The following is a 23,786-nucleotide window of genomic DNA, read 5'->3' as shown; positions in this document are numbered from 1 at the left end:
CTCCTTGTTTGTTTTGAATGCCGTCTCTCACAAGTTTACAATAGGGAATTTTGCAAACAATTAGAGGACATGGGATCACACAACCCTTGGGACCTGCATTCATCTGTCCGTTTGCAGAGGCGATTACACAGATCTTCAGTTGGAACAGCCAGAAGGGGGATTTGATCTCAAAGTGTATCTAGACTTTAGCTGAATGGGATGACGCAAATGAGGCCATGTCAGAGATCCCAACACACACATCTATGTATCAAAAGTGGTTTCTTTACTATGGAAACTTGTTTGAAATAGGTTACATTAATGATTATGTGCAGCATTTTATATCATTGTCAAATCAATTAAGATACAACTGCTGGAAACAAAAGGAAAACCAGAAACAAGTCCACCGGTGGCCTCCATCTCGACCTGGGGATGTAGCATCAGCTGATTGTTTTGACATCATGTTGATGATCACGATCGACACTAGTTAGTAGTTTAACAGATTATAAATCAGTCCTGGAGCTTTTAACATTAAAACAAACTTAAAGTTTTGGACAGAATAAGAACATCAATGATCCTTGCAATGAAACAAGAACACAAAAAAAGTAAATGTAAATTATCTTACAGATTTAATTTTCAGATAACAATTTTTCATCCTCTTGCCGTCCATTGAAAAAATGAATGTCCAGATGTGTTGATTTTTGAATTTCCTTTATGTGTGGAGAAAATTCTCTTTCTTCTTAAGCTCAATAAAACTATTTAAAAACCCTCTTGGATCAGCTGGAAAATGCAACGTCACAAAGCCGATTACGGCTGTTTTTCTGAGCTCAGGGAAAGTTTTCAGAGATACATGGTTCTCACAAACAAATGACGATGTTATAGAATATGATGCATTGCTGTAGATTAAACAGTTTATAAAGGAGATCAAATCAGCACAACCTTAAACTTCTACAGCAGTAAAATGCAACATATACATAAATGCACCAGTAATATTAATCCAAACCGACAGGGAACATTTTAATGCAGTAACAACAATTGCAATGCAAAAAAATAACATGAGTAAAGGATCTGAAAAGTTCCTTTGTCGCCACTGACAACATATTAACATTAGATCCTGTCCATGTAGTGATACACAGTCTTACAGATATGCGTGGCCAACTCTGCCAGAGAATTGCAGTTACCGCATGTGCTTTTTCAGAAGCCTGAGGGGCTCAGCAGTCTCCGAGCGCCTCCTCTTAACTGCGGGTGTAGACAATAGAGCGAGGGGGCCATCATGCGGAGTATGGTGTATGACATCCTCCAGAAGGTCCTCTAGTTTCTCTATTACCCTGTCCATGTAGCTTTCGTCTTGGAGGTGGGAGACCTTGTCTGCAAGATCTTTTAACAGACTATCACACTTCTGTCGCTTCCGTGCGCATGTGGAGCTGGATGATGATTCTGCATGGGTTTGTTGCTCGGAGGCGGAGGGATTGGTCGCTGTAGATGATGGTGCGGACGTACCTGAGCCGTCAGCAGAGTGCTTCAGGCACACCTCATCGATCACAAACAGAGGGTTCTCCCTGTATGCGAGGCACAGTCTGTCCCAGCTCCACTCAGGTACCAGGTTGAACACTGCACAAAAGTGCGTGCATGGGAGCAGGTTTTCCTGCCAGTCTTTACATGTACATGATGGCATCTGACTTTCCGATCCAAAGAACACGCTGCACTGTGGTACTGTTGTGTCTCTCTGAATGTTGACTTTGAAGCTGGCCTCCCCTGCAGACGCTACATGGTCCAGTGTGAACATCAGGGACTCCTGGTGTCTCGACATGATGTGCTCAGCCACCATTATTGGTTTGTCTCTGAGGAACAGTGGCAGATATTGGCTGTTTACCCGGTGGCCACGGACGTTCAACTCAATGTATCTGTGAGCAGATAAACATTGAATTACTTCATACCACATTATATATGGTTTGGTTAGGTTAGGTTATTTTGTCTCTGTCATCTAGTACATTTGATTTGAAATTAAATATTTGTGCTTGAAGTACAGACTTGGTATGACAGTAAATACTGCCATGTCATATGAGCACTATGAATAATAAAACAGCAAAGTATTCATGCTTTGAGACTATTTATTTTGGTTTTCTGTCTTTGGTTTGTTGGCCCTTTTTTGTGTTCTTACCTTTGATAAGATCTTGGCAGGATATCCTTCACAATAACAGTGGTGGTGTCACTGAGACTGCGGTCCTTGTAGACCTTCAGGTACGAGTGTCTGAATGTTTCATTTTGTCTCTCGACTCCATTGTTTGCGTAAGCAGCCACCCTCAGGTCTTCCTTCTTGAATGCCATAACCCATCTCTAGTTCAGGACATACAACGTCACAAAATCATATTAAAATCCTATTCATAAGGAATTCTAGTTGAATGTGTGCACTACAGTGCTAAAATAGGTTTTATTTTTAACCTTTAAAAATGTGCGCTGGCCTAAAGTGTCGTCTAAAGCTTTTTAGCTTTTAGTTGTACATTAACAAAAAGAACAGCTCTGGAGTAGAAGTGTACACAAACCTCTGCTTGGGAAAGCCATTTAGTGGAGAACCATCTTCTCAGACTCTCGTTTGTCTGCCAGGCAGAGTGTTGTTTGAGGAGGCAGGTGCTGCTATCAAATTCTTCAGCCGTCCCAGAGTCTGCGATGGCCCCAAGCATTTTCAAAACTTCCTCCTTACACGTCACTCCGTGACCCTTTTTTCTCGTCCATTCTATCCACGCTTTCTCCCGGTGAAAATCGCAGAGGATCACATTGGAATCTAAGAACATAAACAACACAGAGTTACTGTATATTTCCCACTATATTTCACTAGACCTGAGTTTGGTTAAATATAATCATTGATTGTACCTTATTATACAACTTAATTGCAAACAATAAAATGTATTGTGTGTATCAAATGGTTTGTAATAAACAGGGGGGTGTGGGTAACCCAAAGTAATGGACATAACAAGCGATGGCAATAAAGTTATTTGTATTGCTATCTTCTGATTTGCTACGTAAAAGTTAATCTTTGTTTAAAAAAAAAAAATGGAATAAAGAAATAAAGAAATTTAAATACTTACCCTTGAATACTTCTTCCAGAGCCCCAATTTCTGTGTTACAGAAATTGACCATGAAGTGGGACGGCTTCCAGTCTGCATTCCACTTTTTGAACACCTCCAACGCCTCTCTGATGTCCTCCTTCTTCTCAGACTGTGTGACGAAGACTCCAACCACAATGTAGTTGACATTAGTCCTCACACAGAGGAAGAAGACGGGTACTGAATACCTAAGAGGCAAATTAAGTAGATTGGTATTACGCATTCTCCAGTGCATCGGTAACATGTTGAGGATGTAATCAATGATCACAAATAAAAAAATCATTTTAATTTCAGCACAATAGTCATGCAGTTTTGAAGAAAAAATATGAATACAAAACAGTCTGTGTAGGTATGAATGACCTAATAAAGTTACTATCATTACAGTACCTGCTCGTACGGTATGTTGCATCGAGCAAGCACAATTGTTGCCCATACAACACCAAAAGCCTCCTCTGCCATTGGGTCTGCAAACAGAGGAGCAACTTCTCAACGGCGCCGTCGTCCGTCTCCTGAGAAGGTCTGTACTCAATAGCACATCCCTCTTCCTTCCATGTCTCCACCAGGTCCTGGAACATGTGAAGGCCAAACATTATTTTAATGTATGTACTTATTCTTAGAAGTTTCTGTCCTGCAAACGTAAACGTAGACTGTCTTGTTAGACAGTTTAAAACTGACTTTTCTTTGGTGGTCAGAGATTTATGCACAACTCTGTGCATGATCTCCACATTACTACTTGTTGTTTGTCTGTAAGAGCAGCACCCACAACACAATCTTTACCTGTAAATTCAGCTGGTCTGCACTGCTCTTCATTGACCCCGTATTTACTTTTTGCATGATGTTGCGGATGTCCTTATCTAGAGGATAGAGCCTTCTCCGAGTAGGGGAAGAGGATTCGGAGCCTTGGAGCACCTCCCTTGACCCTGCTGCCTACATGTCCAAGCACATCAAATTGACTTCACCAGCAATATCTTAAACAAACAACTGCATATACAGTATGTACGAGAAGAACAGAAATGCTATGGAATTTGTAATGTCAAACCCAGCACAAGGCACAAACCTTTCCAACAATGGGGTGGTTTTTATGCACTGTCACATGTGGGAAATAAGCAGTGAACATCTGCTCTGTTACCACAGGTGACGGGTTTTCTTTTAGCGCTTTTCTCACAGCTGTTGATTGCTCTCGCCTCTGATATGGGGTGTCCTCGCTTATCTAGAAACACAAAACTCAGAACTAGAACTCAATTCTATTCAACCTTTTGTCATATCAGTTTGAACGAACATTAAAAATATGATCTACTAAGATAGGAACAGATATATAACATGATAGAGTAAACCTAAGAAGTTACGCACATGAATATTGGAAACACAGTCTTTCCCATGACAAAATAGCAGTATGCTTTAGATAGTATCTCACCTTATAATCAGGGAATCTGCATATATGCACTGCATATATGGCTGCAGGACAACCTGCTTTTTTGGATTTCCGCATGGTCTCCACAAACACATCTTCTTCTTTGACAGTCTTTGCCTGAAAGAAATCATCTTTAGCATTTATACATTCAGTGATATCCAAAGACTTAGTCTAAATTTTAAATGCCATATTGATCATCTTGCAAAGAAATGAAAAACTGCCTTTTTCTCGTAAAGTTATGACTTTATTCTCATAGTATTACGACTTTTTTCTCGTAATATTATGACTTTATTCTCATACTATTATGACTTTATTCTGGAGATCTCAGATGTTTTTTACCTCAATGTGGCCCTAATTTGTGCCCTCACGGCATTAGACTTATTACTATATACTTAGACTATAAACTGTTACCTTCATTCATCACAATGATCAAATGTTTTGAAGCTCCAGACATATTATTATTATTTTTTTTTAATTTTGCCTAAAATGTCTCTTTTGATAGTAAAGGTTGCTGACCCCTGGTGTGCATGCAAGTGTATTATTACACATGTAATGACAACCCCCACACACACTTAATAACACAGTTACACTCTTGTTAGGAACTGTAGCATCTAGCAGCCTACACTGTAAAAACTCTAACTTGTATTTGTTGGCATGACAAAGCGTTTCAAGTTGTTAAGACTTTGAAATATACGTTATTAACATTTGAGTCAAAAATATAAGTCAGTCCAGCAAACCAGACTTTAAGTTGGCGTCAAATCCCTTAAGTGAGTTCATAATACTTCTATCTTTCAGTTGTGAACACAGACTGTCGGTTGTGAGTCAACACAAGGGGCGAAAGTTCAGATAACTCTCGTGTCTTTGTTGTGAATGGAGGGAGACAACTTTCAGAGTTGAAGTTTGAAGTACTGCGCCCCCCAGTCTGTCTGTCTCATGGAGCTCCAGTCTGACTCCACACAGGTAAGATTAACTTATTTTTCATTTGATATAGTTTGAATTGTGTCATATTTGTATTCAGAGTTCTATGGTGTGATACATTAACAGATACGGTAGACATTACCATGACAACAGTTCACTTAAACACTATAACGTTAGCTTAATTAGCTAAAGCTGATGCTAGCGACGCTTGTATGGACAAGAAGCGTTCAAACAGGGAGGACGATGTTTCTGACTGGTTAGTCTGAATGGTATTAATGTGTTGTAACGTTACGGTAACACGTCGGTACAGTATTACAGCTACAGGGGTAGTTAGCTGCGTCCACATGTCAACGGCTAAACTGCGCTAACCGTTAAGCTATTAATGCTAACGGGACATTGTGGTGACTTCTAGACGGTGTTGGTGAGTAACGGTAGTGTTGGTGAGTAACGGTAGTGTTGGTGAGTAACGGTAGTGTAGGTGAGTAACGGTAGTGTTGGTGAGTAACGGTAGTGTAGGTGAGTAACGGTAGTGTTGGTGAGTAACGGTAGTGTTGGTGAGTAACGGTAGTGTAGGTGAGTAACGGTAGTGTTGGTGAGTAACGGTAGTGTAGGTGAGTAACGGTAGTGTTGGTGAGTAACGGTAGTGTAGGTGAGTAACGGTAGTGTTGGTGAGTAACGGTAGTGTAGGTGAGTAACGGTAGCGTTGGTGAGTAACGGTAGTGTTGGTGAGTAACGGTAGTGTTGGTGAGTAACGGTTAACGGTAGTGTTGGTGAGTAACGGTAGTGTTGGTGAGTAACGGTAGCGTTGGTGAGTAACGGTAGTGTTGGTGAGTAACGGTAGTGTTGGTGAGTAACGGTAGTGTAGGTGAGTAACGGTAGCGTTGGTGAGTAACGGTAGCGTTGGTGAGTAACGGTAGTGTTGGTGAGTAACGGTAGTGTAGGTGAGTAACGGTAGTGTAGGTGAGTAACGGTAGTGTAGGTGAGTAACGGTAGTGTAGGTGAGTAACGGTAGTGTAGGTGAGTAACGGTAGTGTTGGTGAGTAACGGTAGTGTAGGTGAGTAACGGTAGTGTTGGTGAGTAACGGTAGTGTAGGTGAGTAACGGTAGTGTTGGTGAGTAACGGTAGTGTAGGTGAGTAACGGTAGTGTTGGTGAGTAACGGTAGTGTTGGTGAGTAACGGTAGTGTAGGTGAGTAACGGTAGCGTTGGTGAGTAACGGTAGCGTTGGTGAGTAACGGTAGCGTTGGTGAGTAACGGTAGTGTAGGTGAGTAACGGTAGTGTAGGTGAGTAACGGTAGTGTAGGTGAGTAACGGTAGCGTTGGTGAGTAACGGTAGCGTTGGTGAGTAACGGTAGTGTTGGTGAGTAACGGTAGTGTAGGTGAGTAACGGTAGTGTAGGTGAGTAACGGTAGTGTTGGTGAGTAACGGTAGTGTTGGTGAGTAACGGTAGTGTAGGTGAGTAACGGTAGTGTAGGTGAGTAACGGTAGTGTAGGTGAGTAACGGTAGTGTTGGTGAGTAACGGTAGTGTTGGTGAGTAACGGTAGTGTTGGTGAGTAACGGTAGTGTTGGTGAGTAACGGTAGTGTAGGTGAGTAACGGTAGTGTAGGTGAGTAACGGTAGTGTTGGTGAGTAACGGTAGTGTTGGTGAGTAACGGTTAACGGTAGTGTTGGTGAGTAACGGTAGTGTTGGTGAGTAACGGTAGTGTTGGTGAGTAACGGTAGTGTAGGTGAGTAACGGTAGTGTAGGTGAGTAACGGTAGTGTTGGTGAGTAACGGTAGTGTTGGTGAGTAACGGTTAACGGTAGTGTTGGTGAGTAACGGTAGTGTTGGTGAGTAACGGTAGCGTTGGTGAGTAACGGTAGTGTTGGTGAGTAACGGTAGTGTTGGTGAGTAACGGTAGTGTAGGTGAGTAACGGTAGCGTTGGTGAGTAACGGTAGCGTTGGTGAGTAACGGTAGTGTTGGTGAGTAACGGTAGTGTAGGTGAGTAACGGTAGTGTAGGTGAGTAACGGTAGTGTAGGTGAGTAACGGTAGTGTAGGTGAGTAACGGTAGTGTAGGTGAGTAACGGTAGTGTTGGTGAGTAACGGTAGTGTAGGTGAGTAACGGTAGTGTTGGTGAGTAACGGTAGTGTAGGTGAGTAACGGTAGTGTTGGTGAGTAACGGTAGTGTAGGTGAGTAACGGTAGTGTTGGTGAGTAACGGTAGTGTTGGTGAGTAACGGTAGTGTAGGTGAGTAACGGTAGTGTAGGTGAGTAACGGTAGCGTTGGTGAGTAACGGTAGTGTTGGTGAGTAACGGTAGCGTTGGTGAGTAACGGTAGTGTAGGTGAGTAACGGTAGTGTAGGTGAGTAACGGTAGTGTAGGTGAGTAACGGTAGCGTTGGTGAGTAACGGTAGCGTTGGTGAGTAACGGTAGTGTTGGTGAGTAACGGTAGTGTAGGTGAGTAACGGTAGTGTAGGTGAGTAACGGTAGTGTTGGTGAGTAACGGTAGTGTTGGTGAGTAACGGTAGTGTAGGTGAGTAACGGTAGTGTAGGTGAGTAACGGTAGTGTTGGTGAGTAACGGTAGTGTTGGTGAGTAACGGTAGTGTTGGTGAGTAACGGTAGTGTTGGTGAGTAACGGTAGTGTAGGTGAGTAACGGTAGTGTAGGTGAGTAACGGTAGTGTTGGTGAGTAACGGTAGTGTTGGTGAGTAACGGTAGTGTTGGTGAGTAACGGTAGTGTAGGTGAGTAACGGTAGTGTTGGTGAGTAACGGTAGTGTTGGTGAGTAACGGTAGTGTAGGTGAGTAACGGTAGCGTTGGTGAGTAACGGTAGTGTAGGTGAGTAACGGTAGTGTTGGTGAGTAACGGTAGCGTTGGTGAGTAACGGTAGTGTTGGTGAGTAACGGTAGTGTTGGTGAGTAACGGTAGCGTTGGTGAGTAACGGTAGTGTTGGTGAGTAACGGTAGTGTTGCTGTTTGAACTAACGTGTACCTTAGTTAACTGAAGGCTTCGTGTCTTAACTAGAAAGCCACTTGTAGAGTTTAGACCTCCGTCAAGGACAAATGCCCGTCGCCCGTAGCGGCCACAGTCAAGTCCGTCCGTCCGTCTTCCGTCCCCCTCCGGTTAACACTATTAGCTCTGTCAGCACTGTTAGCTCTATTAGCTCTGTTAGCACCGATAGCGCCGCCATTTCGGCTCTGCCACCTCCATGTTTGCTTGTGAGGTCTGAGTGGAGGAGTGGAGAGCCCTGTGAAGACTCTTTGCATAAGCTATTCTAAAAAATTTAACTTTCGAAATGAATGGGACAGAATATTGTATTAAATTTGTCAAAATACTGTCAATTCCAGAGAGCAGTCTACTGTTTACAATTACATTAAATTGATATGTTATATATGTCAGAACCTGTTTGAGCAAAATTAACCACATCATTAATTATTCTACCACTGCCTGCTTTGCTGACTTCCAGCAAATTGTCACCTTTGTCTTTCAGATTGAAATTAATGCAGTACAAGAGCTATCTGTGAAGTATATCAGAGCGGCCTTCACCTTTTCCCATTCCAGCCTTTTCCTATGATGTGGAATTGAAGTTATGCAAAGGCAATGAGGCATATGAAAAAAACAAGAAAGGTATCAGCATAACCAGAGACATGAAGATGGACATTTTGGATAAGATTGCTCAAGCAGTTTTTGAAGTGAATGCCTATCCTGATCAAGAACAGATTTACTTATGTTCTCTGTTTTGGCACAGACTACATTATTAGTGTAATTAATGTCTCCTGAAGGATGACATTAATTACACTAATAATGTTTTGAGATGACATGGGTTAATATGGTGCTATGATGGTTGCTTCTTACAGTAGATTTTTCTTGGGGTCCCCAGGATGAGGGTTAATAAAATACGTATTTTAACATGAGGATGGTGTTGAAATTGTATTGACTTTGTATTGGCCATTTACGTTTGAGGTTCTGTTGTTCAACAGATCAGGGAAGAGTTTCTTCGGATCACCAACAAGGACCTAATAGACAACTTCAGAGCAGCCATTAATCAGCACACTCCAAGGCTCCTTAAACTCTATCGGGCTAAGCGGACAGCTTTACCGCCTGAGATGGATCAACTCTTTAACAGACTGGATGAAGAGGTGAATTTTTAGAATTAATAATTTCATCATTCTGGACATTATGGAAATAAATGTATAACAAGGAATTGTGTTTTTTTTCTTTTTATAAAGCTGCACTAATCAATATTTTTAAATAAACAATGGGTCAAATTTAAGGTGTTGCTCATAGTGACAAACCATCAGAATAAACCCACTGTACACTACCTAAGGGACAGACAAAGATAGCGACAAGGTGGTGAAGAAAGTGGAACATCTAACACCTAAAAAGCCAGCTATTTATATCAGAAGTTAAAAGGAGTAAATCTTAGACTTTCATTCAACAGGTATTCGCTGGATGTGGAAGAGGACAGCTGTTTGCCACATAATCAACCTTATAAGGCCATAATATATCAAGTGTGTGATTGTTTCAGTCTGTTGAGTCCTGCACCTAAGTGGGCAAAAAAATAAATAATAATAAATGCAGCTTTAACACAAACTGTGAAGCATGTTTCCATGTTTGTTCTCAGCTTTCTTCATGTTAGTTACATCTTGGTGTAATTTTTCTCCCAACCCTTTGTGTTTCAGATATCTCACATAGCACATTGACAGACTGCAGCCTTGAAGGGCCTCCCCTTGTGTCTCTGTGACAGTCATGAGAAGCTGTTCAGGAACTGTCTGGTGAGTGGTTATTAGTAGAAAATGTATATATTTATTATTATTCTGTTATTAAAAATAGACTCTCTTTGACTTCAACCTTTGCCTCTCTGCCATTTTGTCCCATTCTAGTCTATCCATCCCAGTGTCCTCCTTGTTCTCTTTATCTGTCCCAATGCCCACAGCGTCTTCAAGAGTTGTACTTTGCTGGCTATTACTTGATGTAAATGGTTTCATGTATATGGGGGTTAAATCTTTGGTTGCGGGGTATGATATGGAAATGTTTAACCCTAAGAGATCCACATAGACCCGTTTTAGTTTTTTAATGCCAAATGTCTTTCAGTTTGATTTACTATTCATGCGTTGGTCATTTTCTGTTTGTCATCACAAGGCCACTGACCCATAAGAGGAGCAGACGAAGGGCCTCATCGTGGGTATCCTCACTGTGTTGGAGGATGATGACAGTTCAGCTCCTGCAACAGTCATTAATGTTGCTGTTGTTGTAGAAGAAAACAACATCGTCCTCCAGGATCTCCCTGACCTGCCAGCGGCTTTTGCTTACCTCTTTGGGCTGATCTACGCTTTAAACCTCCAGTACCCAAAAGAACTGAGGTACACATTCGAAACCATTCAAAAGGTTTTCATGGGACTTGGAACTGATCTCTCTGCAAGGGTCCGATTCTTCAAAAACAAACTCCTTCAGTGAATCCACCGAGCTAGCTGATAATGTTGGGTCTGGGACAGTTTTGAATTGCAGAGGTTCCTGTTGCCCCTTGTAGAATGACTTAAATCTCAGTTGCCTGAGATGGATCCTCCTCTACCTCCTCTGATTTTAAGTTCAATCTCCCCACCTCTCCTCTCCCTTTTCCCATTTCTCCATTTCTCTCGCCATCTTCTTTCCTCTCAATCGGTCACCTTAACTTGTCTAACTTTCTTACTTAATTTGCATATTCTCCCGTTCTCACTCAAATTCTGACCTCTAAAACTCTCCCCTTCTGTCCAGCCAACACGATAACTGTCTCTCTGCAACTCACAAACTTGTATCTACCTCGAACTCCTCTTCTGTCTCCTTACCTGCCCATCTCTTGCGCTCCGACGTGCCTGAATGCTCTCTTACATTTATCCTGCACCTTATTGGATATTGTTAACCACGTGGCTTATGTTAAGATTGAATAGTGTGTAAATTGATGACACACACCATTGGGCTGCCTTGTTATTTTATTGTTAAAGTTTTATTAGATTGACAGTTCTGGATCACAATTGTTCTGTTTGGAGTTCCATTTCAACCCATGAGCTACTTCTTGTGGTAACTGAATCTTCTTATGTTTTGTGTTTTATCATGGTTTATTACACGGCGTTGTTGAATACTCGATTCTGATTGGTTAATTACGGCGTTCTGCGGTCTGTTATTTCTTTATAGCAGACCGTTGCTATGGGCGCAGCTCTGATGTCAGACTCTGACAGACCGTTTTGTGTCAAATTATTGATTTCTTAAGTAAGTAGCCGTGTAATAAGCGGGATAATGTACAGCTAGCAGGTCATTGTTGTGAAAGAATCCCCTTCAGGGCGATGCCGCTCAACGTTCCTTTTACAACAATGACCGGCTCGCTGTACATTATCCCTTACGTAGATGAGTGTACTCTTTTTAGTAGTCTCACTGTCGAAGTGCTGACTTTTCCCTTTAACTTTATCTTACTAAGGTCACAACTGCTACCTCATTGTATTATGGTGTTCAAGATGTGATTCATACTAGTATACAATGTTAAGTGCTTCATGTTAGTTAAGTGCTAAGACTGGGACAGTTATGGGTCTCAGCAGTTACTTGGCCTTGTTCCAAAGGTTTGGATAGGCTGTGTTTTAATTAATTAAAAAAAGAAGTTTTGAAGGTAGATGTTGCATCTGTAATTATTTATAATTTGATGGCTAGTTATTGGTCCTAATTTATATATTTGACTTACCTTAACTGTTGCAGTGCACAATTTGAAGTTACTCTAACCTATTCCACTAAATGAACTCAACTGAAATTAAGTGGGTACTATATACAGGTTTAAGTTACTGCAACTAGAGTTAAGTTAACAGAAGTAAGGATTCAAAGTTGTTACAATATGAAATTATAAATTACTGCAACTTGAGTTGAGTTAACAGAAATGAGAATTGAAAGTTGAGCAAACTCAAAAGCAAAACTTAAAATGTTATGTTTAATTGCCCAACTTAAAACTCTGCTGAAGTTTGTTACCTTACAATTTTGAGTTCTGCTAGCTTTTTTTTTTTTTACAGTGTATCTCACATCATGACCAGCAACATGGTGATATATCTAAGGACTGATTCATGCTTTAGTATAGTGAGGGATTCCTCACCATCTTCTCTTGTCTCTTCCTCTTCTCTGCAGCATGTTTATCTCGACCCTGGTGACACACGTACGTTTTAGTGCCAAGCACAGCAAAGGGCGTGCCATCAAACGGGACCGTCTTCAGCTGCCAGTGGACACCTGTACCTGTTAAACTCACTTCTGTGAAGAGAAATCACCTCAGATTAGTATCTAGATAGAAGTAACCTCGGCTGCAGACTGACATCTGACATTGAGTAGCATAACAGTTAGTTAGCCCAACCTTAACTTTAGTTCACTAACTTACCGTGTTTTCCAAACGATTTGTGGCTTTTTGAAACAACAAATTTGATATTGGTGTTTTTCTGGTATGACTTCAGATGTGCTTCAAAGTCTGTGAGACAAGAAAATGTTGAAGCGGCTCCCAAAGGTGTATGTGAGTCCGCCATTGCTGTTGTCATCCGTGTTGAATCTAGTGATGTGTCGTCGCGAAAGAGCCGGTTCTTTGAGCCGGCTCTTTGAGCTCTTATGATAAGAGCACAAAGAGCGTTTATTATTTTTTCTTTCTTTAATTAATTCAAGGCAGAATGATATGATGATCTTCTCCGCTCCACGGGCACTCCATGCACTGACTGTGACTGAATGTTGTGTTAATGACGTCCGTGCGACCAATCAGGTGATGCCAGACAAGGATCATTACATCAAGCAGGAAGGGGCGAACGGCGCGCTGATGGTCTACAGGTACAGAGCAGGAGGGAGAGGAGGAGAGAAAGAAAGAGAGAGGAGTGCGGTGCACGAAAAGCAGACAAGATGAGTGACAGTCGGAAACAAAGCAGCATGTAAAATTATGGTATTCTGGAAATTATAAGGTTTAGTATAATTATATTGAATAATTTAAGTGATATATATGCACACATACTAATCATAGGTCAAAACAGATAAAGCTACATTTTGCTGAATTATAAAAGGCAGAAGTGGTAAAACGAAGAGCCGTTTGGGAGCCGAAAGAGCCGGCTCTTCTTGGTGAGCTGAGCCAAATGATCTGGCTCACTAAAAAGAGCCGGAATTCCCATCACTACTTGAATAAAGCGCGCATGCGTGAGAGATTCTCAACTTGTAGATGGTCTCGTCCGTCGTAGTGAAACCCCCTTCAGACAGATAGTTTGGTACAGCCCACCAGTCGCGCGAAAGTTCTGTAACAGCCATGGCGCCTAAAGCAGGTAAGTTGTAGTCATGGATGTATTAAAGGTTGTAGTATGTTGTAGAAAGAAATATAACTCAGTAAGTCAACCAGCATGATAGAGATGTGGTGTATATTATTTGCAGTTGATAAACGGGTACCGTGTGTTATAATAACACTGGTTGTCATGGTTTGGTTAGACTTCCCCTAGTAGACTGCAGGTTGCCATGGAGTTACCGTTAGGTTGCCATGGAGTTACCGTTAGGTTGCCATGGAGTTACCGTTAGCTAGTAGCTTGCTAGGGCAAAGAGATGAGCAGAAAGGGGAACCCCCTTACCCAGCTGGTCCTGAGGCTGAGTTCACCAACCCTCTCCACTAACACACCAAGGCCTCAGGAACAGAGCAGACCACCAATTAGACTCAACCAAATTACAACACAGTTAACACTAAACTACATCACCTGTTGGCAAACACTATCTGGCTCTAAATCGACAGTACACCATAGCAGACTATCTGAGCATGGTTACTGATCTACATTTAAGAAGAACCTTGACAAAGTCCAGACTGAGTGAGCACAGCCTCGCCATTGAACAGGGGCGACACAGGAAGACCTGGCTCCCTGTAAAGCAAAGGCTGTGCTCTCACTGCATCCTCAGTGAGCCTGAAACAGAGCTACACTTTCTCACCAAATATGAGAAATATAAAAACATCAGGGAAATATATTTCAAAAGAATCAATTTTAGAACTAAAGTTTTTCTACAGCTCTCGGATGAAGATAAATGATCCGTCCTACTGGGGGAGGACACTAAGAGCTGTGAGCTGTGAGCTGGTAGCAGTCTGTGTTGCTGCCTGACATAAACTGAAGTTCAGCTGTCTGCACCTTGTTGTTGTTTGATTGTTTGTTAATTTGCTTCGTTTCCTGTTTATATCGTTGTTCCGATTGATTGATTGAAAATGATTTTTAATTTATTTTATTGATGTTAATGAAATGTAACTATTGTAACTTTTCATCATTTGAATATGCCAATCAATCATTGGCAATAATGCCAATAAAGCCATTTGAATTGAATTGAATAGTGGAGCAAAGCATCCAACGTGGAGGGATGATGATCAAAGTATAACATCAGCCAGTGTTTATTAGTTGAACGCTACGACTCGCTTCCTTATCTACCGTTATCCTGAGTCTATTGCATTCCCTTTAACATCAATGTGTATTCCAGGTCGTCGAGGGACGAAGCGCAAAGCGGAAGTTCAGACAGAGGAGGATAAACCATCCGTGGAGGAGAAGAAGGACAGAGGAGAGGAGGAGAACGGCCAGGACGGTCAAAGGGTAGTCATTGAACACTGGTGAGAAACATAGTGTTCAATGACCACTGTCAAATTTCTTATTCAGCATTTAGTTGTACATAGCTCCATCCTCTCGTGTCACTTCTGGTTGCAAAAAACCAAGATGGCGACAGCCAAAATGCAGTCCACAAACCAATGGGTGATGTCACAGGGACTACGTCCACTCCTTATAGTCTACTTGAGCCTGCCTGACAGGGCTGGTGGACAAAAACAGTTGGGAACCACTGTTCATCTACACAAGACATCCTGCTGTACATTAGGCAACAAACAAGCTTAATAACTTAATGAAAGAAGCAGCAGCTTCATGCATTGTAGACTTCATTTCACTAACTGGCATTCCTGCAACATGACTCCTTCAAAGCATTATGCTCATGTAATAAAGTGTTCTCTGCAAAGTTGTACTTGAGGACAGTACTTGAGTAATGTACATAGATGCTTTATCATATGCAGTCATTGATAACTTTAGTAGACTGCATAAATGTCCATCTGATGGTTGATCTGTTATTTCTGGCAGTAAGAGCTGACGAGTGTATGGGCGTAATGCTGAGGAGGTGAAATCTGCCCTCCTGGCTGCCCACCCTGAACTGACTGTGGTCTTCAACCCTGAGAAACCTCGCAGGAACAGCTTCGAGATCACTCTGTTGGATGGAGGCAAAGGTGAGGACGACGAAAAGGGGAAAACCTAGAATAACTGCAATTTTACATCCCCAGTGGATGAGCAAGTGTCAGTATCTCACTTTTTGGACTTACTCATTTGTAAAGGCTATTAAAGGTTCAGTTCACCAGAATTACAAACAACAAAAACACAGTAATTTTCTAACCACTGTTTGCTATGCACGTAGTTTGATTTTATTTGCTGATGTTATGAGATATTTACATCTGAGATGGATACTGGTGGTGGTGAATGAAATTTCATTTGGTCTTCATAGCAATAAAAATATCACTAAGCAAGGTGCATTCCCAGAAACAATGGTCCAGTTACTCAGGATGAGAGTTTAAGCCTCGCTTTTGACAATCGTCAGTTTTATTTTTTAATCTTCACATTAAAACAGTTTATAGCGAGGCCTGTGGATCCCCCAGAGTAAACTGGGACTTTGTTTGTGGAAAGACCAATAAGAACATGGGGTATTTCAGCATGTGTATACCAAAAGGCCCAGGCTTTTGTAACACATTGATAGTATCGCTTATCTTCTATATTGTTCCTACAAATGACGCCGTATTCTGATGTCTCATCCCTAAAGAAACATCTCTGTGGACTGGAATAAAGAAGGGTCCGCCTCGTAAGCTGAAGTTTCCTCAACCTGATGTTGTAGTTGCTGCTCTACAGGAGGCTCTGAAGGCTGAGTAGATGCCCAGTGAAGGTTTGTCATTTAAAATCTCTATCGGACAGAATAGTACAATACTCTATGCAAAAATGAATCAGGGATTGCACCGTCAGGCTTAATTTTTAATTTTGTTCAGCTGTAATAAATAGAGACGCAAAGTAAAATGAAACCTGTGAACTGTATTTTGTATTGGATGTAAATGGAGTTAAATTAAATTAAGTTTCACATAAGGGAACCAAACATGGATGTAACATACATGTATATTATTTTTGAAAAACACAGACTGTTCAGAGCTCATGTTGGAAATGTTACTGCCCAAAAATATATTTAGGTTGTTTCTTTTGTTGTTTCAGTATGATTTTAAAATTGGGCACATTACAAGGAAAGTTTGATGTCACCATTTATTCTTGACCGTCTGGTTTGTGGACCAGAATTAACTCAGGTTTTTAAAAAATATATATTAAACTGTTTAAATGTCTGTCCCCTTCGACATTTTCTCCACTAATTCATAGAAGGTGTCTTCCAAAGAAAAATCCAAATTGAGCACTAGGGCTTGCAGTGTGAATGCAGCCTAAGTAGTGTGGACCCCTCTATAAAATGAAATTAGCAGGTCTGAAAATGAAATACAGTCCACAGTTTGTTTACATAGTTGAATGTGGAGTCAGGTTTTAATAAAACACATCCAATCAATTTCATTCAATTCAATCAAAACTACTTTACCCCCATGTTTTGCACAAGTGTCTATACTGCTGCTGGTTGAGACTGATGGCCTTACAGGTGAATAGTACACAACAGTGGTGTTTTAGGAATGTTTATATTTCAGAGTTTAACTAAACAAAACTCCTTGTCTTGCTTTCAGCCAAGAGTTGAGGAGATGTGAACCATGGAAGCAGAATGATGAGGAGTGACAAACGGGATGTTCTCAGTCTCTCCTCTGATGATCCAAGCTCCAACAGCTCGCATCTCCTGGATGCATGGTGACACCTAGTGGAGCCTCTCTGAGCCAATACATTTCATACAATGCATACAATGCTGCTGTTTTTGTAAACGTTTTTTCCCCTTATTTCTCAACAGTTTATTATGCTTTTAAATCATGTTTTTGGTAAATAAATAAAGTGTTTCTTGTTTCTAAATTATTGTGAGTGCAGGTTTGTGTTTCCTCTAGCCAAGCAGTCATTTGTATGTGGGAAGGTTTTTATTTTACATCCCAAAAAGATTTATTCTGTGCAGGGCAGAGTTGGAAAATAACATAAATACGCATATTTACTCAAGTACTTTACTTAAGTATAATTTTGAGGTACTTGTAGTTTATTTTAGACTTTTCTTTTCATGCCTTTTTCTACTTCTACTCAATAACATTTCAGACGGAAATATTGTACTTTTTACTCTACACTAACTTTTTCTGACAGCTTTAGTTACTTTACAAATTAAGATTTTTGCACAGAAAACATATGAAGAGTTTGACAACTATTTTGATAATTGTTGTTTTTCATACAAAAACATTTCATATTTCCAACTTCTTATTTTAATTATTTTAATAACTTTAATGTATTTTATTTATAATGTTGAGGTTTGTGCTGTTGGTTGGACAAAACAAACGTTGTGAAGGTGTCACTTTGGGCTCTGGGTAATTGTGAGTTTTTACAAACCAATCAATCAATGAATGTGGTAAAACAATCACCAGATTAATCCATAATGAAAATAACCATTAGTTAATAGTTAAAAATGAGCTCCACCTCAACCAACTACAACAGTAATATCCTGCTTTTACAGTAATGCATGAGTACAAGTCAATTTTCCTGATCATACTTCCATACTTTTTACATTGCATTATTTGCAATTTGGCTGAATTATAAAAGGCAGAAGTGGTAAAAGCGAAGAGCCGTTTGGGGGCCGAAAGAGCCGGCTCTTCTTGGTGAGCTGGGCCAAATGAACCGGCTCAATAAAAAGAGCCAGAATTCCCATCACTACTTGAATCAAGTGCGCATACATGAGTTTCTCAACTTGTAGATGGTCTCGTCCGTCGTAGTGAAAACCCCTACAGACAGATAGTTTGGTACAGCCCACCAGTTACTGAAGGTTTTGTAACAGCCATGGCGCCTAAAGCAGGTATGTAGTCATGGATGTATTAAAGGTTGTAGTATGTTGTAGAAAGAAATATAACTCAGTAAGTTTGCAACAGGATAGAGATGTGGTGTATATTGTTTGCAGTTGATAAAGGCAGCTGGTGGAAATGCTTCCAGGCGGGGCTGTGCCACATCCAATCAATTACAGCAAACATCCCGGTGTGGTTTAATGCAAAGAAAAGTGAAGGTATCAAAAACACATTACTACTTTGCAGTTAAAAAATTATTAAAATAATAAACAATTATTTGATTCCAACAGAAGCAGTAAAGAATGCTTAGAAAAAACACAACAGTATAACATGTACTTCTACTCCACTACATCTCAGAGGGACATATTGTGCTTTTTACTCCACTACATTGATTTAATAACTTTACAGATTCAGATTATTAAAACAAAATATAATCAACGAATAAATGATGTGTTATTATAGATTAAACTACCCAGCAGTATATAAAGTCATTAAAATGAGCTCCACCTTTACCAGCTGCAACATTAAAGTGATGAACACATTAATGCTTCAATAAGTATAATCCAATAATATATATTATTCTGCATAATGTCTACTTTTATGTTTGGTACTTTAAAGCTGAAGTAGGCGAGATTGGAGCAAATGGGCCCACTGGTGGGCCTCAGAGAGCCACCTGGTGGGCCGCAAAGGTGCTGCCAAATGGTTAGATTAACCGCTAACATGTATTTCAGAGGTTGTAGTGGGCTCACTTTTAAAGCTGAGTGAAGATACTGACATCAAATGAAACTAGAAAAAAACCTGATGAATCCATCGGTACCAACCATGTCATACTAGCTTGTCGGGAAGGAGGTTAAATAACGCTCCAAAATTATGCTAAATTTTGGTGAGGAAAAAAACTGCCATGGCCATTATCAAAGGGGTCCATTGACCTCTGACCTCAAAATATATATATGGAGTTACAAAAGGTTGAGAACCCCTGGTCTATTGCATTCCCTTTAACACGTGTATTCCAGGTCGACGAGGGACGAAGCGCAAAGCGGAGGTTCAGACAGAGGAGGAGAAACCATCTGTGGAGAAGAAGAAGGACAGAGGAGAGGAGGAAGACGGCCAGGACGGTCAAAGGGTGGTCATTGAACACTGGTGAGAAACTTAGTGATATCACATTATAGCCTGTAGTGGAATAGGCACTTAAATGAATAACGTTTGCTATTTTTTTTTTATTTTCTTGAAGCGGTTTGTGGGCAACTTCTGGGTCTGAGAAGTGAAGCCAATCCTGAAGTACCTGAAATTTGCATACTTTATAAATAGCCAGCAGGGGGCGACTCCTTTGATTACAAAAACTGCTCCAGACTAACTGTTTACATGAGTTGCACTGGTGGGCATAACTTTTTCATATAGGTGCACCAGCACATAATTTAAAGGGACTATTTGTAACTTTCAGAAATGCTTGTTAACAGCAACACCTGTGGCCGTTAAGTCAACGAAAGTCAGTGTCGGGCTCGCGCTGCTCGCTCTAAATAGACATGAAAGAGCATCACTCAAAACAGTGAGGCGACACATGTCAACTAAAACCACAATATCACTCTATATTTCAGCTGCTTGGCAGTAATGTTAGCTGACCAGACAAAGGTCTCTCCATGAATCACTGCTGATCCTAGTGTTGGCATTTCCTGCTTCAGCCCCGCTGCTTCAGCCTCCAGGGCTGAAGCAGCGGGGCTGAAGCAGGAAGAGACAACAGCCTCAATAAAGTGTTCTCTGCATGTGCTCCTGCTTCTTTTTCAAGGTGTTGTATTTATTTTGCTGCCTGCAGTTCTTAACGAGGATGATATTTCCCCCTAAAATGTAGTTGAATATGAGTATAACATGATGGTACTCAAGTAAAGTACCTCAAAGTTGTACTTGAGGACAGTTCTTTAGTAATGTACATAGATGCTTTATCATATGCAGTCACGCTCCTCATTGATAATTTTAGTAGACTGCATAAATGTCCACCTAATGGTTGATCTGTTATTTCTGGCAGTAAGAGCTGACATGTGTATCGGCGTGCTGCTGAGGAGGTGAAATCTGCCCTCCTGGCTGCCCACCCTGAACTGACTGTGGTCCTCAACCCTGAGAAACCCCGCAAGAAGAGCTTCGATATCACTCTGCTGGATGGAGGCAAAGGTGAGGACGACGAAAAGGGGAAATCCTAGAATAACTCTGTCATTTTACGTCCCCAGTGGATGAGCAAGTGTCAGTATCTCAGTTTTTGGACTTACTCATTTGTAAGGGCTGTTAAAGGTTCAGTTCACCAGAATTACAAACAACAAAAACACAGTATTTTTCTAACCACTGTTTGTCATGCACGTAGTTTGGTTTTATTTGCTGAGGTTATGAGATCTTCACCTCTGAGATGGATACTGGTGGTGAATGGAATTTCATTTGGTCTTCATAACAATAAAAATAAAAATATCACAAGGATATTGTTTGTGGAAAGACCAATAAGAACATGGGGTATTTCAGCAGGTGTATACAGACGTGATGTGAATGCAGAAATAACCAGAATTTAATTAAACACATTTGTTCCAACCATTCATTAAAGCCACACCTTGAAAATTGAATATCATTAAGTTTAATAGATTTCACATCAGCTGTAAATCTGAGGTGTTAACTAAGGAAGTGGATAAAGTAAAATCTTTTACTATTACTATTAAAGTCTCTTCTGCTTCATTAAACCCTGTTCAAACATTCAACAGGAGGCTGTGTTTACCAGGCGTGCAGAAAAGCCACCAGAGAGAATAAAATGTGCAGAAAGAACTACACATGCCAACACGCGATACCCCCGTATCTAATTATGCATAATGTGTTTATTGTGTTAATATGTACGATTATTTAACTCCAAAGTTAAGACATTTGTACACCAGTTGCTCTTGACTTTTTGAACACTTAGTTTTTGAGTATCAGTCAACACATCTTAAATTGTCTTGTTTTTTGTAAAAAAAAAAAAAAGAAAAGGCCCAGGCTTTTGTAACACATTGATAGTATTGCTTATCTTCTATATTGTTCCTACAAATGACTCCGTATTCTGATGTCTCATCCCTAAAGAAACATGTCTGTGGGCTGGAATAAAGATGGGTCCGCCTGCTAGGCTGAAGTTTCCTCAACCTGATGTTATAGTTGCTGCTGTAGAGGAGGCTCTGAAGGCTGAGTAGATGCCAGGTGAAGGTTTGTCATTTCAAATCTCTATCAGACAGAATAGTACAATACTCTATGCAAAAAATAATCAAGGATTGCACCGTCAGGCTTTAATTTTGTTCAGCTGTAATAAATAGAGACGCAAAGTAAAATGAAACCTGTGAGCTGAATTTTGTATTGGATGTAAATGGAGTTAAATTAAGTTTCACATAAAGCCAAACATGGATTTAACATACATCTATATTATTTTTAAAACGCAGACTATTCAGAGCTCATGTTGGAAATGTTACTGCCCAAAAATATATTTAGGTTGTTTCATTTCGGACGATTCAATGGTCCCTTGTGTATAGTTCTACTTTTTTCCCCCAGAGCCATGTGTCATAGCCTAAACTTGGATTTCCTTTTATGTCTTTACATTTTATGAGTCACCAGCCCAGGGCAGACGTTAACTGCTTGTTAGTCGAGCTTATGACACAACCTTCAGTCGTTATCGCTAACAGACGTCTTACTGTCAGTGTTAGGGCTACATTCACACTGCAGGCCCAAATCCGATTTTTTTGTGACTCAGATCTGTTTTTTGTTTTTTTCATATCAGTGTGAACAGCACAAAACACATGGAATCTGATCTTTTCACTTCTGATTGCAGCTTCTTTCATATGTGGTCTTAAATTTGCTAAAGGTCTGATTTTTATTTTTTTGCAATGCGACCTCAGTCTGAACACTCATATCGTTATTAATGTGACTTTAACGTCACTCTAGATTGACACAATTCTGAGCTGTGAAACCATTCACGTCACGATCCCATCACTCCAGTCTCCAACTCCACATCCACTCACTTCTGTACAGAAGAAGCAGCCATTGCTCCACAAAAAGCCAGAATTAAAAGTTTGGCTCTCTTTCTCCTCATCCCCGTTATCATCTTCTAATCTAATCTAATCCGCTAGCTACCTCTGCACATTTTGACGTATAAATGAAACCGAAAACGCTAACTTCAGTGGCCTCAAAATTTACTTCCGCATGACCGCTTGCTGCGTATGACGTCTTTGTTGTTGTTCTTTTGCACATGCGGGTCAGTTCGTGGCCAGTTCACACTGGAATCTGAAATTGGCCACATTTTAAAAATAATGTGAATGAAAAAATCAAAAAAATCTTATCTGAGCAATAAATCCAAATTGAGCACTAGGACTTGCAGTGTGAATGTAACCTGAGTAGTGTGAACCCCTCTATAAAATGAAATTAGCAGGTCTGAAAGTGAAATACAGTCCACTGTTTGTTTACCCCCATATTTTGCATAAGTGTCTATACTGCTGCTGGTTGAGACTGATGGCCTTACAGGTGAATAGTACACAACAAAGGTGTGTTAGGAATGTTTATATTTCAGAGTTTAACTAAAGAAAACTTCTTGTCTTGCTTTCAGCCAAGAGTTGAGGATATGTGAACCATGGAAGCAGAATGATGAGGAGTGACAAACGGGATGTTCTCAGTCTCTCCTCTGATGATCCAAGCTCCAACAGCTCGCATCTCCTGGACGCATGGTGACACCTAGTGGAGCCTCTCTGAGCCAATACATTTCATACAATGCATACAATGCTGCTGTTTTTGTAAACGTTTTTTCCCCCTTATTTCTCAACAGTTTATTATGCTTTTAAATCATGTTTTTGGTAAATAAATAAAGTCTTTCTTGTTTCTAAATTATTGTGAGTGCAGGTTTGTGTTTCCTCTAGCCAAGCAGTCATTTGTATGTGGGAAGGTTTTTATTTTACATCCCAAAAAGATGTATTCTGTGCAGGGCAGAGTTGGAAAGTAACATAAGTAAGTGTATTTACTCAAGTACTTTACTTAAGTATAATTTTGAGGTACTTGTTCTTTATTTGTGTCTTTTCTTTTCATGCCTTTTTCTACTTCTACTCCATTACATTTCAGTCAGAAATATTGTACTTTTTACTCTACACTAACTTTTTCTGACAGCTTTAGTTACTTTAAAAATTAAGATTTTTGCACAGAAAACATGAAGAGTTTGACAACTCTTTTGATAATTGTTGTTTTTCATACAAAAACATGACACAGGCAGATGTAATTACTGCGGACAAGAGGAAACGGTGGAGCATGTCATATTGTGAGAGATATGAGGAAGAAAGAAGGCATTTGAGTCAAGGCCTCAAAGAGATTAAAGTACACTTTGATTTAATCGATATTTGAC

At 40.4% G+C, this 23,786-nt stretch overlaps 2 protein-coding genes, 1 long non-coding RNA gene and 1 pseudogene across 4 annotated transcripts; 3 read left to right on the top strand and 1 right to left on the bottom strand.

Annotated features, from left to right (window-relative positions):
- Positions 1-673: 673 nt before the first annotated feature.
- Positions 674-12,947, bottom strand: LOC141775412 (uncharacterized). Its single transcript, XM_074648751.1, has 10 exons — positions 12,773-12,947; positions 12,497-12,648; positions 4,495-4,608; positions 4,138-4,290; positions 3,858-4,007; positions 3,468-3,646; positions 3,063-3,268; positions 2,520-2,758; positions 2,138-2,313; positions 674-1,880 (listed from the first exon to the last, which is right to left on the bottom strand). Exons 1-10 carry the CDS (start codon positions 12,924-12,926, stop codon positions 1,154-1,156), a joined length of 2,250 nt encoding a protein of 749 aa, XP_074504852.1. The 5' UTR covers positions 12,927-12,947; the 3' UTR covers positions 674-1,153.
- Positions 5,428-9,951, top strand: LOC141775422 (uncharacterized). 2 transcript variants are annotated; one of them, XR_012595601.1, is made up of 4 exons: positions 5,428-5,451; positions 8,879-9,015; positions 9,369-9,527; positions 9,830-9,951. It is a non-coding gene; the product is annotated as an uncharacterized LOC141775422 (long non-coding RNA). The 2 variants fall into 2 exon arrangements; XR_012595602.1 differs by having other exon boundaries at positions 8,855-9,015.
- A 586-nt stretch (positions 12,948-13,533) lies between the features above and the next one.
- On the top strand, positions 13,534-17,450 carry LOC141775420 (selenoprotein H-like). Its single transcript, XM_074648764.1, has 5 exons — positions 13,534-13,685; positions 14,866-14,992; positions 15,507-15,649; positions 16,234-16,353; positions 17,177-17,450. Exons 1-4 carry the CDS (start codon positions 13,670-13,672, stop codon positions 16,338-16,340), a joined length of 393 nt encoding a protein of 130 aa, XP_074504865.1. The 5' UTR covers positions 13,534-13,669; the 3' UTR covers positions 16,341-16,353; positions 17,177-17,450.
- An 840-nt stretch (positions 17,451-18,290) lies between these two features.
- Positions 18,291-23,281, top strand: LOC141775421 (selenoprotein H-like; annotated as a pseudogene).
- Positions 23,282-23,786: the final 505 nt, after the last annotated feature.

Source organism: Sebastes fasciatus, chromosome 10 (assembly GCF_043250625.1).
Source record: "Sebastes fasciatus isolate fSebFas1 chromosome 10, fSebFas1.pri, whole genome shotgun sequence".
Classification (NCBI taxonomy): Eukaryota; Metazoa; Chordata; class Actinopteri; order Perciformes; family Sebastidae; genus Sebastes; species Sebastes fasciatus.
Note: the sequence above shows the minus strand (reverse complement) of the source record. Positions and strands in the feature narration are given on the sequence as shown.

Coding starts and splice junctions, on each gene's coding strand:
- LOC141775412 (XM_074648751.1), bottom strand. CDS start 12,926: ATGACAACAGCAATGGCGGACTCACATACACCTTTGGGAGCCGCTTCA. Junction 4,609..12,496: donor GGAAGAGACAAGAGAAGATG/GTGAGGAATCCC, acceptor GATTTCTTTCAG/GCAAAGACTGTCAAAGAAGA. Junction 4,008..4,137: donor ACCACCCCATTGTTGGAAAG/GTTTGTGCCTTG, acceptor TTGGACATGTAG/GCAGCAGGGTCAAGGGAGGT.